This window comes from Nannobrachium achirus (genome assembly GCF_963921795.1).
Source record: "Nannobrachium achirus genome assembly, chromosome: 1".
NCBI classification, from domain to species: Eukaryota; Metazoa; Chordata; class Actinopteri; order Myctophiformes; family Myctophidae; genus Nannobrachium; species Nannobrachium achirus.
The window spans coordinates 28915132-28929024 of record NC_137810.1 but is presented as its reverse complement, the minus strand read 5'-3'; the positions used below and the strand labels follow the sequence as shown (position 1 = coordinate 28929024).

General features: G+C 44.9%; 1 protein-coding gene across 1 annotated transcript in view; it reads right to left on the bottom strand.

Annotated features, from left to right (window-relative positions):
• Nucleotides 1-13893, bottom strand: part of crb1 (crumbs cell polarity complex component 1) — a gene marked incomplete at both ends in the record, with an annotated part of 34383 nt that overhangs the window by 12411 nt on the left and 8079 nt on the right. Inside the window, 5 exons of the mRNA XM_080727980.1 lie at nucleotides 862-1027; nucleotides 4920-5273; nucleotides 7579-7775; nucleotides 11192-12157; nucleotides 13648-13830. Coding sequence (XP_080584106.1) covers nucleotides 862-1027; nucleotides 4920-5273; nucleotides 7579-7775; nucleotides 11192-12157; nucleotides 13648-13830 — 1866 coding nt within the window. The remainder of the gene's footprint in view (nucleotides 1-861; nucleotides 1028-4919; nucleotides 5274-7578; nucleotides 7776-11191; nucleotides 12158-13647; nucleotides 13831-13893) is intronic.

Below are 13893 nucleotides of genomic sequence, written 5' to 3'. Positions count from 1 at the left end.
TTTTCTCAGCATTAGTTAAAGTTTCATCACTGAGTCAGGCAAACCCAACAGTATCTTTACTTAGCCTAAGGCAAAATGTATAAAGGATCTACATTTTAAATCAACAACGCAACGCATTGCAATCTGATGTGTTGTGAGCTTGTGCATCTAGCTACGGTGTAGCTGTACGGTGTTGTGTAAACTGCCCGTCTGCATGGCACTGAGCCAGGTCTTGATAAGAATGTTTAGATTAAATTCTACCCCAAGCTAAAGTAAACATTATGTTATCCATTTATTTTTCATTATAGGGGCAATGCTATTTTAAAATTCAGTCAGCAAAACTGTTACATTTTGGTGAACCTGGGGAGTACCGGACACCGTATAATACAGGGGTGGGCAACTTTGATGATGGAGAGGGCCACTATATTTTCACACTCACTCCAGAGGGCCACAATGCATATACAGGCAAAAATAGCCGATCTACAAGCTCAAAACGCTCAAAATGCGTCGCGCTGTGACGCGTTTTGAGCTTGTAGATCTGCTATTTTTGCTATTTTTGAATTGGAATCCTGAATTCTTTTTAGCTTTTTTTTTTATTGGAATCCTGAAAAGTAAAAATTCTATTTCATTTCAAATGTATATGTTCAAAAATATATGTTCTTCTGTTAACTTTATGAACTTAAATACAAATGCATTGGACAAAGAAAAGACTAGTACTAGTCATTAAGCTACTAATATAGACTAATTAAAGCGGGTCATGTTTGCATGTTTGGAATTATAACAGCTGAAATCAATAATATATATCAGTATTCTGATATTGGCTGCATGTGGCCCCCGGGCCGCCAGTTGCCCATGTATGGTATAATACAACCAATGACTTACACTCGTATCCTTGATTGAGCGTCTTGCATTCGGCATCTGCCGGGCATGGGGACAGCTCACACCACCTCACTTCCTCACAGCGCCGCCCTGATGTGCTGGAGGGGCAGGTGCAGGAGAAATCATCCCACATAGAGTAGCACATCCCTCCGTTCAGACAGGGGTTCCTCTGCAAAGAAGAAGCAAGCCAGAAAAGACTCTTATGAACCTACAGAAGTGTACGTTTGTCTAGTCCTCCCTGAATTATCTTAACAATGCATTGTGGGGGCGCCTGCTGACCTAGTGGTCCAGGCGCATACCACAAAGACTCTGATGCGTGACAGTGTGTGGCGGGTTCGAGTCCCGATCCCGACGACCTTTGCTGCGTGCCATTCCCCATCTCTCTCCCCATTTCCTGTCAGTCTACTGTCCTTTCAATAAAGGCATAAAAGCCCCAAAATAAATCTTATTATTATTATTTTGTTTATGTATATGGCAGTGGTTCCCAAACCTTTAGACCCAAAAAGACAAATATGACGTTTGCCCAGGACCCAAACTAGTGAAAATAGCAGACCTACAGTACAAGCTTCATGCCGCTTTGCGCCACATAATTGTGAGCTTGTAAATTGGCTATTTTCACTACTTCCTCATTTTATTGTACTAGTCCTTACCCGTTCAAAGATATGAGCTCTGAAATGATGTGCAGTGTGTGGGTTATGGGGTGTGCACTGTGCACACAGTATATGAGGGATGGAAAGTAACTTTCTGGTGCTTGCATGATAATATGTAGGAGCATCAATGTAAGAAATACCCGTTTCGTTTAAAGGCTACAGAGATACTGTGTACCGATCTACATGACAACATCTGAAAGAGGGCCAGCCAACACCCCCCCCCCCCCCCCCCCCCCCCCCCCCCCCCCCCACACACACACACGCACACACGCACACACACACAGAGCTGGTTAAACATGTTGCCCCATGCTAGATGCAGAATAGATATGCCTCATGCTAGATGCAGAATAGATAGTAGTTACACCATAAAAATGCTAATATACCCGTTCAAAGATATGAGCTCCAAAATGATGTGCAGTGTGTGGGTTATGGGATGTGCACTGTGCACACAGTATATGAGGGATGGAAAGTAACTTTAACTGGTGCTTGCATGATGTAGGAGCATCAATGTAAGAAACCCGTTTCGTTTAATGGCTACAGAGATAGTGTCCCCCCTTCCCCCCCCCAGCCCGCCCGCCCACCCGCCTGCACACACACCCGCCTGCCTGCACACACACACACACACACACACACACACACACACACACACACACACACACACACACACACACACAGCTGGTTAAACATTTTGCCTCAAGCTAGATGCAGAATAGATGTGCCTCATGCTAGATGCAGAATAGATAGTAGATACACCATAAAAATGCTAATATACAGCATACGATTTGTGAAAGTGACAAACGGGCTTCACAGTTATGTCAGGTGTGTTCATATGCTTATGGTGATGCGATTTCAGATCAATTGCTCCAGCCACTGAGGAGAAACGCTGTGACAGACAGACAGACAGACAGACAGACACTCACTCAGACATTCGCAAAATTATCTAACATATAATTTAGCGAATGTCTGTCTGAGTGTCTGAGTGTCTGTCTGTCTGTCTGTCACAGCGTTTCTCCTCAGTGGCTGGAGCAATTGATCTGAAATCGCATCACCATTAGCATATGAACACACCTGACACAACTGTGAAGCCCTTTTTTCACTTTCACAAATCGTTTAATTGATATTAATTTATTAGTGAATTAATTTTTCCCATTGACTTATAATGGGAATCGCAAAAACTCACATTCAATATTTTTTTTCTCGCAAACCATAGGGGCTACAGTTACAAAACTCTGAGAGGAGATTTATAATGATATCAAGGATTAAATAAAAAATAACTTTGTCAGTTGGCCTCATGGTGGCGCTATAACAGTCCACTTTACGTTTCGGCCTGTAACTCTTGAACCGTAGGTCGGAAAATTAAAATTATTTTTTCCCTGGATTCCGTGGGTCGAGACGCATCTCCCGATATAGGCCACGCCCATTTGCGCCAGGCTAGATTTTCCGCCATCTTGAATTTTCTCCAAAACACACTTTTTGCTCCTTTTCCTACATATTTTCTTCAAATGTCGCAAAAAGCGGTATACATGATCTATGAACCCATGCAATGAATATACTCAAGGGATATGTCGATAGTCTGTACCGTTCGTTCGTAACGGGCTTCCAAAGTTATTAGCAGGATGGGACCGCAAACAATAGCCGTAAAGCACAAACAAATTGTCGAGTCAACACTGAATTTTAACCAAGGGTCGCGGGTGGCATACTCAACGAATCCCCAAAAGCATTTCCACTCTGCCTCATGGTGGCGCTATAACGGCCTACTTGCCTTGTAACTCTTGAACCGTAGGTCGAAAAATTAAAATTCTTTTTTCCCTGGATTCCTTGGGTCAATACGCATCTCCCCATATAGGCCCCGCACATTTGCGTCAGGATAGATTTTCCGCCATTTTGAATTTTCTCCAAAACACACTTTTTGCTCCTTTTCCTACATATTTTCTTCAAATGTCACGAAAATGGGTACACATGATCTCTGAACCCATGCAATGAACATAGTCAAGGGATATTTTGATAGTCCATACCGTTCGTTCGTAACGGGCTTCCAAAGTTAGCGGGAGGGGCCCGTTTTGCAAACAATAGCCATAAATCACAAACAAAACGTCGAGTCAACACTGAATTTCTGCCACAGGTTGCGGGTGGCTTACTCAACGAATCCCCAGAAGCATTTCCAATTCCACCCGTAGAGGGCGTCACAAACGCGCAAAACGTAACCGTTTCGTTCCAAAACGCGTTTTTCAGGCGGACCGACCCTCTCAAAAAGAAACACAGACTACTCTGCGGATGGTCTCACGGTCCAAACCGCTGCACACACACACACACACACACACACACACACACACACACACACACACACACACACACACACACACACACACACACACACACACACACACACATAGCCATTAAACGAAACGGGTATTTCTTACATTGATGCTCCTACATATTATCATGCAAGTACCAGTTAAAGTTACTTTCCATCCCTCATATACCGTGTGCACAGTGCACATCCCATAACCCACACACTGCACATCATTTCGGAGCTCATATCTTTGAACGGGTAAGGACTAGTAGTATAGATTTGCCAGACCCAGGGGGTCGGCCTACATAAGGCTTTGTCGGTCTGTCGGTCTGTCGGTCGGTCGGTCGGTCCCTCTTTTCCTCAGTGTCCCTCTTTTCCTCAGTGTGCCTGTGTTTGCCTCTGACTGCTCATCTGCCCCTCCCTTCCCTTGCTCGGCTGATTGCCTTGAGTGCCGTCACCTGTACGGGACCAGCTGAGTTGAGTTGGCTGACGAGCTGCTGAGACTATAAATTCCTGTGTGTTCATGTGTTAGTTCAGTGCTGCAAAACATTTGCCCCACAGCCATACTAGTGAAAACAGCCCATCTACAAGCTCACAAACATTTCCAGCTGCTCAGCCTATAAAATCCTGTGTGTTCATGTGTTAGTTCAGTGCCATACTAGTCAAAACAGCCGATCTACAAGCTCACTACGCTTTGTTGCTGAGACTATAAAATCCTGTGTGTTCATGTGTTAGTTCAGTGCCATACTAGTGAAAACAGCCGATCTACAAGCTCACTACGCTTTGTTGCTGAGACTATAAAATCCTGTGTGTTCATGTGTTAGTTCAGTGCCATACTAGTTTTCATTGCGGGTCTGGCACAACCAGGTGACCTGGTCTAGTTTTTCATGGAATTACTTTGATTTCATGAATTCATTTATGTTAGCAAACATTTTCTTCCTGAAAATGTTTGCTTTTTCTCCTTTTTTTTTTTACCGGTGACCCATAAAAAGTTATCCACGACCCATAAATGTGTGTGTGGGAAACATTGGTATATAGTATTTTGTCCTGGTCTGAGTTTCATTACAAAAATTACAGGAAAAATAGTTTTGCACAAGTTGTCAGTGCTGTTTCCTGACCTTACAGACATTGTCCCCGGAGCATCCAGCGGTCACATTGGCCATGTGCTCCAGAGGGAAGGACCTCACTGGGGTGTCCAGGCCAAAGAACTGCAGCCTCCTGTCATTGATCCTCAGGTCCTGGATGCATCCCTTGAAGTGTCCCCCGAACGCCCAGGTCTCCATCTGCTCCGGCAGACCCCCCACGTAGACCGTGTCCCCCGCTTGGACGTTGACCGGCATCACCCCTGCGTAGCCCTGTTTCTGGGCCGCTACGTAGAGTGCCATGGCGCCCCGCGCCACCTCCACGCTCACAAAGTGGCTGTCTCCATCGTTGATCACACTCTCCCCCTTCAGGCTCTCCAAGTTGTTGACCTGAATGGGAGTGCAACAGTTAATCGAAACTAACTCATTTCGATCTATCATAAAAGATTATCTATAGTCTGTATATTCTCAGGATAGGCACTTACAAGCTTTAAGCTTCAGCCTACTCCCTTTGCTAACCATAACAGTACAAAAATATATATGTTGTTGATGTATAGTATGATTTTGTTGATTTTGTACTGTGAGGATGATCAAATAAACTACTAACTAACTATCATTTTTATAAAATAATCGATTAATAATATAAGATATTTTGGGCATGTAACTGTAGATGAAAAGCTTGCTATTGGCAAAACCATCCGTCAAACCAAGGGTCAGTGAACATAACATTTAAATAAGAAGAAAAGAAGTAAACTACCCTGTTGCCTGTTATTCTCATTCTATCTCCTCGTTAGGTTCCAGCCCAGCTCTATGCTTCACAGAGTGGGTGATGTTGACAGAAGGTTATGCCACAGAGAGCTATACTGGATCCATACCCTAGATTGGTTTAAATGAGGATTTTGACATGATGCCATAAATAGATCACGATAGATTACATGCTCTTTGCTTTATGATGGCTACTGCCTGATGTCCGTATTGTGTTGCATTTTCTCTAGTTTTCTGTTTGTAAATAATCCTCTTTTTGGTGTCTTCCTGTGTCAGTGGACACTTGTGTCAAACCCTTGGGGTTTGTCACTGACATGTTTAGCACAGGTGTGATACATTGATCAATCAAGTGATGAGACCTGAAGAAGGTCTATGACCAAACATCTTGCTGTAAAAAGCAATAAAATAACATTTTTGCACAGCTTTGAGTTTGCCTTTCATTGTTAATTTGGATTCCTGAGCAGTGTACATTTTTTTTCAGGTGAGAAGCTTGTTAAAATAGCCCACATTGCTCACAATGGTGCTCACAATGTGTCACAATGTGGCAAGTTGTGAGATTTTAGACCTCCCAATATTAACTGTTTATGCACGTCACCATTGTTCAACAAAGGTGCAAGGGCGGCAGTGGCTCAGGGGTAGAGCGGCCGGATGGGAACCGCAAGGTTACCAGTTCGATCCCGGGATCCCCCAGAGTTAGTGTCCTTGAGCAAGACTCGGAACCCCTAATTGCTCCCGATGCGCAGGTTGGTGCCTTGCATGGTTTCCTCTGCCATCGGTGTATGTATGTGTATGAATAGATGAATGTGATGCACAATCTATGTAAAGCACTTTGGATAAAAAGCGTATACCAGTAAGACTCCCTAATCGGGAGATAAGCGTCCGTCAGGTCGCAGCGTGAATTTAGGGCAAAATCTGTAGGAGCAGTGTCCAAAAATGTTTTTGAAAAAATCGGCCTAATGGTGGCGCTATATAGGACAGATCCATGTTGATGCCATGAGTGTAGACATACTGTGTACGGATTTGCGTGATTTTAGGGCAAAATGTGTGAGCAGTGTCCAAAAATGTGTTTGAAAAAATCGGCCAGATGGTGGCGCTATATGGGACAGATCCATGTTGATGACATGAGTGTATCATACTGTGCACCGATTTGCGTGATTTTAGGGCAAAATCTGTAGGAGCAGTGTCCAAAAATATTTTGGAAAAAATCGGCCTGATGGTGGCGCTATATGGGACAGATCCATGTTGATGACATGAGTGTAGACATACTGTGTACCGATTTGCGTGATTTTAGGGCAAAATCTGTAGGAGCAGTGTCCAAAAATATGTTTGAAAAAATGGGCCTGATGGTGGCGCTATATGGGACAGATTCATGTTGACGGCTCTCTTGGCGCCACCGAGACGGACGCGTGGGTACCGGCCCCGGCTCTCCTGGTCGCTCCTAGCCCGAGTTACATTTTATGTGCGCTGCAGTGGTGGGGGTCCTCCACTAGGGGCATCCATTCTGGAGCACCAGGAGTCGGTGGTCCCCGGGAATTCCCCGTGAACAGCCCTGTTTGGGTGGTCATTTGGTCATTTTTGCACTTTTTGGCGGCGGCGGAAGGGGGTCCCTGGGGGTCCCTGGAGCTCCGGGGGTCCCTGGTGGGGTGGAGGTAAGGAGTGTGTGTGCAAAGTTTGGCATGGATCGGGGTAACAGTGGCGGAGATATGAGTTGGGGAAAAGTGTGACATGACGGACAGACTGACAGACTGACTGACTGACAGACAGCCGGTGGAGGTTTTGGTAGTAACTGCGACCTGACGGTCGCAATAAAACTACTGTATATAAAAATGCACCATTTACCAAAATGAAAAATATTTTGGTTTTGGTTATTCGATTAATCAAAACGAAAAAGATGGCTAAGAAAATATTTTCTAGTTGCAGGCAGTCCTACCTTAACTCTGACCCGGCCATCCTCCAGCCAAATGGCCAGGTAGTGTTGGTCAGTGTTGGCCATTGCCAGCAGCAGTCCAGTCTGCCTCCGTGTGCGAACAAACAGGGAGATGGTGAGGTCCTGACCCTGGTCATCAGTGACGTTGAACACGGCGTAGCTTGGAGAGTCCTCACTCCAAAAGCGCCCTGTCACGTGTTCTAGACACACAGAGACAGACAAGCCCAGGCAATGTGTCATTCCATCAGGTAAGAACTGTGATTCATTATTTTTTTAGTTATAAATAGTGTAGAAAAATGGAGAAAGGCCGGGAAGTTAATAGGTACTATTACACTGGTGTTGGAGAAGTCTTTCTTGGGATATATTGGTAGTTATGAACCCAAGAGAAAAATCTTCTCATCAATCTTCTCATCAATCTCATCTGAATGCATTCGTAGAATCGGCCTCAGCTCTTAATGGGCAAGATGAAAAACTGTCATGCTCAACGTTGTGTAAAAGGAAACCAGTATCTTTAGTTGCTAAATGATGCCCTACTAATTCACTGCCTAATGCCTACACCAACTCAAACAGGAAGAGGCAGCCATCAGCCCTCATGTATGCTGTAGTGTACATAACCAGAGTCAGCACTTTCCCCTGCAGGTTGGCAGATCACTGATAACACCTGGTAGAATACACACTGCATCTGATCACATCTCACATAACTGCTTATCTGATGATACTGTCAAACTTGTTCCCATTCTGTAAGCATTGTGCAGAGCTTGTCTGTCTGTTGCGCACATGTGTGCGCGCGTGCATGTTTGTGTTTGTCCTTCATGGGGGGAAAAAACGAATGGAAAGATGTACAAATCACGCAGTCAGTGTATGTATTCATGTTCATGTGTTATCATTATAACAATATAATACAGTCATTGCAATCAATATTATTGATTGCGATTTCACATGGTGAATAGAGGGTATGTGCATGCATAAAGTGAATGGCAAAACGAGTGGCAAAGTGAGTGGCAAAGTGAGTTTAATGTTGTTTAACATCGTTTAAAGCAATCAGATAAGACTTTACTTTTTGGATGTATGAGCTTTCAAGGCCAGAAAGTAGTTTTTGCCACTCAGTAGGCGTTCCCGCATAACTTCCTGGTACGATGATGATGTCACGCGCATACCCTCTATAGTCATTTTCTTGGTATGCCCTCGATCGCTACAACTTGGAATCCCATCCTACCTTAATCCAGCCCTATAATAGGATCTTTCCCTCTCTCTCTGACTCATGACTCAAGCGTGATGACTTTTGACTGGCCTAATCTCTACTCAATCAACTGCCTAGACCCAAAGACCTTCATTAATTACCCAGTTATAAATGATGATGTTGACTGAGTTTCCATTTCTTACCTTCCAAATCAATCGGTGTATCTTAAAGCCGTATGTCTGGAGAGTGTTATCCTTCTTCTTTGGCTAAGTAGCTATACAGTAAGTCTAAATCCCTGGAACTTGAATCTTTATGTTCATGCAACAAGCCTGATTCTAACCTGAGATAACCTTGTGGGAAACCAAACATATTAGAACTAGAATGTAATATGTGGGCAATAAGATGAGGTCCAAACAGGCAGCTAGTACAAACCCTGGCAATACATAATTGGCCCTCATTTATCAACGTGGTGCAGATCAAAATTTGGGTGTACACCGAAATTTAGGGAAGTCTCGACATTTATCATTTCAACTTGACTTTGACGTTGGCGTAGGGTAGGATCAAATCTCACGTCAAGTCCAGAGGTGGTGTAGGATTCATCCTACACCACTTTGTTCCATTGTAGACGTGCAGAGCAGCATTGTGTAACTATTTGACAGGCAATGGACACATGTATCCACTCGTAAATGTATATCCAACACAATAATAAATAATCCTGTGAAAATATAACATTTTATAAAAGTATATTATAGCCAGCTACATCATGGACATGCACGCCGATTTTATTTCCAAGTTACAATGACAAGCAATCAAAATCTAGCAACATGGAAGCAATCTACTGTTAAGTGCTTTAACAGTCTATATTTTAAGATTGCAGATCTGGCTCAGAACAAGCACATATAGCCTACGAACGCATGCGAGAGCATTTTCGGGACCAGCGCGGCGCCGCTGTGATCTACCGTGAGGCGTGAGCCTCCAATTTATACAGTGACGCGAGTCCTTTTAAATATGGATAAAACCCGAAGCTCCAAACCTGGCTGTGCCCAGCCCCGCGCACGCACGCTGCGGATGATTTATTTGGGGGTCCACAGCCCACCTGGGAGAAGACCAGCCCGCGCAGGAACGGTACATGATCGCTAGTTCAAGCACTCAAAAGTGCATTGCGCTCGTCACCGAAATTGGGTTAAATTAATATCCAAAACGTAACCGTGGGGTCTCTCAATTTATACAGTAGATACTGTACACTATGCTGGAGTTAGTGATGAAACCCGACGTGGCGAGCCGTGAGATCATGGCCATGGGGAATTATGATTGCTTGTAACCAAATGAACGCGCTCTGTCTGCGCACGCACAGCACGGGTAGGCAATGGTTTAAATTAATATCCAAAAGTATTCATGGCAGTGACCAGTGACTTGTGTCATTCATGTCGGCTGCAGTGCTATAGCCTCCTTGTCAAAGATTGTACCGTTGGTTAATCCCACGTTTCCACTGTCAAAGACTGCTGTGTAAACCAAAATGCTGCTGTTCCAAGTAGCCTAGTTGCGTGTGTAGGTGTGTGCGTGCGTGCGTGCATGTGTGCGTAGTCTGTGTGGGACGCGGACATGGCTTTTCTTTGGTTGTTAGGTCGTATTCGGGTTGTTCTGGTCGTAAAATGGGGGCGTTTCGAGAATAATTAAGGGCGTGTTATTTAAATTTCAGCCTGCGCATTTATCAACGCTGGGATCAAATGTACGCCAGGTGTGTCTGTTTAGGAAGCATTGATAAATGCCGTGCACACGTTGCCCTATGCAAAATTTGGTGAAAAAAATAGACCATTTTTTACACTCCATTGATAAATGAGGGCCAGTGTGTATGTGTATTTAGCTGTTTTTTTGTTTTGTTTTTTCTTTAAAAAAGATATAGTTTATAAAGCTTGGCTAGATAGGAAGTCATAAGAATGAGTTGTCAATGCCCCTGGTGGATGAATTTGTTAATTCTCTATACCAGGGGTTCTCAAACCTTTTTAGGCCGTGACCCCCAAAATAAACATATTTGAACTGGGGACCCCCACCCTGACAAGCACTTGGAATTGTAGGTATTACATTTAATGTGACTCGGTTCCACAGATAAATATTGTGAAAATAGCAGATCTACATGCGCTACATGAGCATGTAGATCGGCTATTTTCACAATGTTTGCCTCTTGCTTACTTAATGGCGTTGTGAGCATGTAGATCGGCTATTTTCACAATGTTTGCCTCTTGCTTACTTAATATTTGACAGTTTGGCCAGTCTTGTCGAATATTCGACTATTCGGATACTTTGAGGTCTAATAATTCGAATACTAAAGATCACTATTCGTGAATGCCCTAGTACACACCCACCTGTGTTTTTGACTGCGTATATCTAGCTCTGCTACTTCTACTAATGTCTACTGCCCTATAGCCGCAAACATACCCTCTGCACAGTCCTGTCCCTCATAAGGCCTGGGACACCTGCACTGGTAGTTCTGCCACAGGTTGATACACTGGCCTCTGTTTTGACAAGGCACGTCCAGGCAGCGGTCCCGGTGGTTGCAACCAGGGGACACATTAACAGCTGAATCACTCAGCCACTCTGCAGGGACTACCAGCTGCGAGTCCACAAACACATCCTGCATGCAGCCAATGAAGGCTGGGAGCTCAATGTCCTCGGCGTGACCCTTTGTGCGTTCCGGCACTCCTCCGATGAAAGTGCTCTTTAGGGGCGATGCCAGCCCCGCCAGGGCGGTGTTGATCGGGGCCACCCTCTGGCAATCCTGGTTCTCGCAGATCCCGCTGTCGTCTTTGAGTCTTAGACTGAGCAGCCATTTCCCCAGCACTGCCTCCACCGAGTGCCACTCTCCGTCCGTGACGTTGTGCGGGAGCTCCAGCACCTGGCTGGGGGTCCCCGTTCCGGCCCCGGTCGAGGTCTCCTTTCTTAGGGAGAGACGCAACCGCCCGGCCTCCAGTTCCAGCCCCAGCAGCTGGCCTCTGCTGGTCCTCTGGAAAAGCAAGGCGTTGGTCAGGACAGTCCGGAAGCTGAGGGTGATGTTACAGGAGGCATCGCTCTCCACCATGGGGACCTGCAGGAGCAGGTAGCCACTGTGTTCAAAGGAGAAGGCAGTGGAGGTCTCGCAAAGGGGACCAGTGAAGCCAGGGGAACAGGAGCAGGTGTAGCCATGAGTCCCATCAGTCAGGAATGGAGCGCAGGAGCCTTCGTTCTGACACTCGTGGCCCTTGCAGCCCACCAGCTCTAGATCACAGTTCAAGCCACTGTAGAGGACGCCATCATGGCTCTGCTGTAGACAGTGGCACACGTAGCCTCCCTCGCGACTCTCACACATGCCCCCGTTCTGACACGGCCGTGAGTCACAGTGGTCTATAAACTCCTGGCAAAAGGAACCTGTGTGCAGATAAAAATAGTTAGTTCCTATGTTAGGCTATATGTCTTTTCTGGTTGAGAAAAACTTTTAGGTTACTTTGCAATGGCATTTTCCAAGCTACCTAATAAAGAGATTGATATTAAAGAGTACGATCGTACTGTAGGCAGCTTTGGATCTTTCTGCTCACAAGAAAATCAAATAAGTTACAGCATCGCCACCAACAAGTCACATTCATATACTCTGGCTGAGCCACCATGTGTATTATGACTATGTTGCAAAATAGCTTGGCAGTACCCAGTGTGCATCTTTTGTTTATTTGAGATCCCCATTAGTCAACTGCCTCAGCAGTGACTATTCTTCCTGGGGTCAAAAGTACTGTTAAAAAATTACAGTGCAATTAGAAAATGACAGGCAGAAATAAAATAGCAATTGAAGAAAAAAATTACTATTAATTATTATTTGGTGCCTGTCACACTACCAACAGTGCTCAAGTCATGTGCCCAGGTAGTGCTAGACCAGTGTGCCATGGACCTGTCCTCTCCATGACCTTATCCATCACGTGGCACATCCACATAACAACTCTACTGCGTTTTGCCTTTGCAGCTGATGCATGCTCTGTCCTGCATTAACACTTATGAACACCGCATACTAAACTAAATTATATTGCATTTTTAGTCCATGGATCAACTAAATTCTAAAAGTATACACTGAGTGGCAACAGTAAAGTCTAGAATAAAGTATGAGAACGGCTTGGTGAAAACAAGAATAAATGGTTGGTCCTAATAATCCAACCATTCACTGAATTACTTATTTTCATTGTGACAAAAGAACAGACGGGTGAACAGAAAATGACATTCGATCAATACAGATAAACATAACAAGTCTTTATACCGCATTACCTGGGCTGAGCAAAAGAATGGCCCAAATCCATGATGCGAGTCTCCTCATCGTGACTCAATAACACGCTATAGTTGTAAATTCACCATGCTACCGTGTGTGCAGTGGATCGGGTCGTTATCATAGGCCATCCCAATGGAAGGAAGCGTGTTGCTTGTCCACCTCTCTAAAGACGTAGAGCTGTGTGCTTCCAGTCAGGAGACCAGCAAAGCCAGATCCCAGGGATTACACTAATGCTATTTGGCCACCACCTTATTGGAAGGGAGTGCCAGTGTGGCTGGTTGGATAAATGTTTAGAATGCTGCCCTGAGCATGGCAACAGCTCCTAGTCTTATTACAGTGTAGTAAGAGAACACATTGTAAATGTTTGAATTGTGTTTCAGTGTTAGTCATGATATTAAATCATGCACTTTACAATGTACAATTTCTCCACAGTGTACTATGAAGATGTATTGAATCTTGCCCTGTATACCTGGATAATGCACAATGAAGTCTTTATCAGTTGCATTCTTGTATTGAAATCTGAAATCTGGAACGCAGCTGAGGTGGCCTCATTACACTACCGTTGAGAAGGACATGAATCTTACCTTTAATGTGATTTAAAAGACATTACCTGTGGCTCCTGGAGGGCAGCTACAGATGAAGCCAGCAGCATGCTGGTGGTCATAGACTGCGGGCAGCTGAGGTTCACTGCCATAGAGGGCCCACCAGGAGCGCTCAATGCAGCGGCCCCCGTGCATGCAGGGGCTGCTGCCGCACTCATTGATGTCCACCTCGCAACGGCGCCCCTCGAACCCTGGGCCGAACACACACAATGTTTCACTCTGCTCTGGTAATAGCAGAAACCTCCTATCTCCAT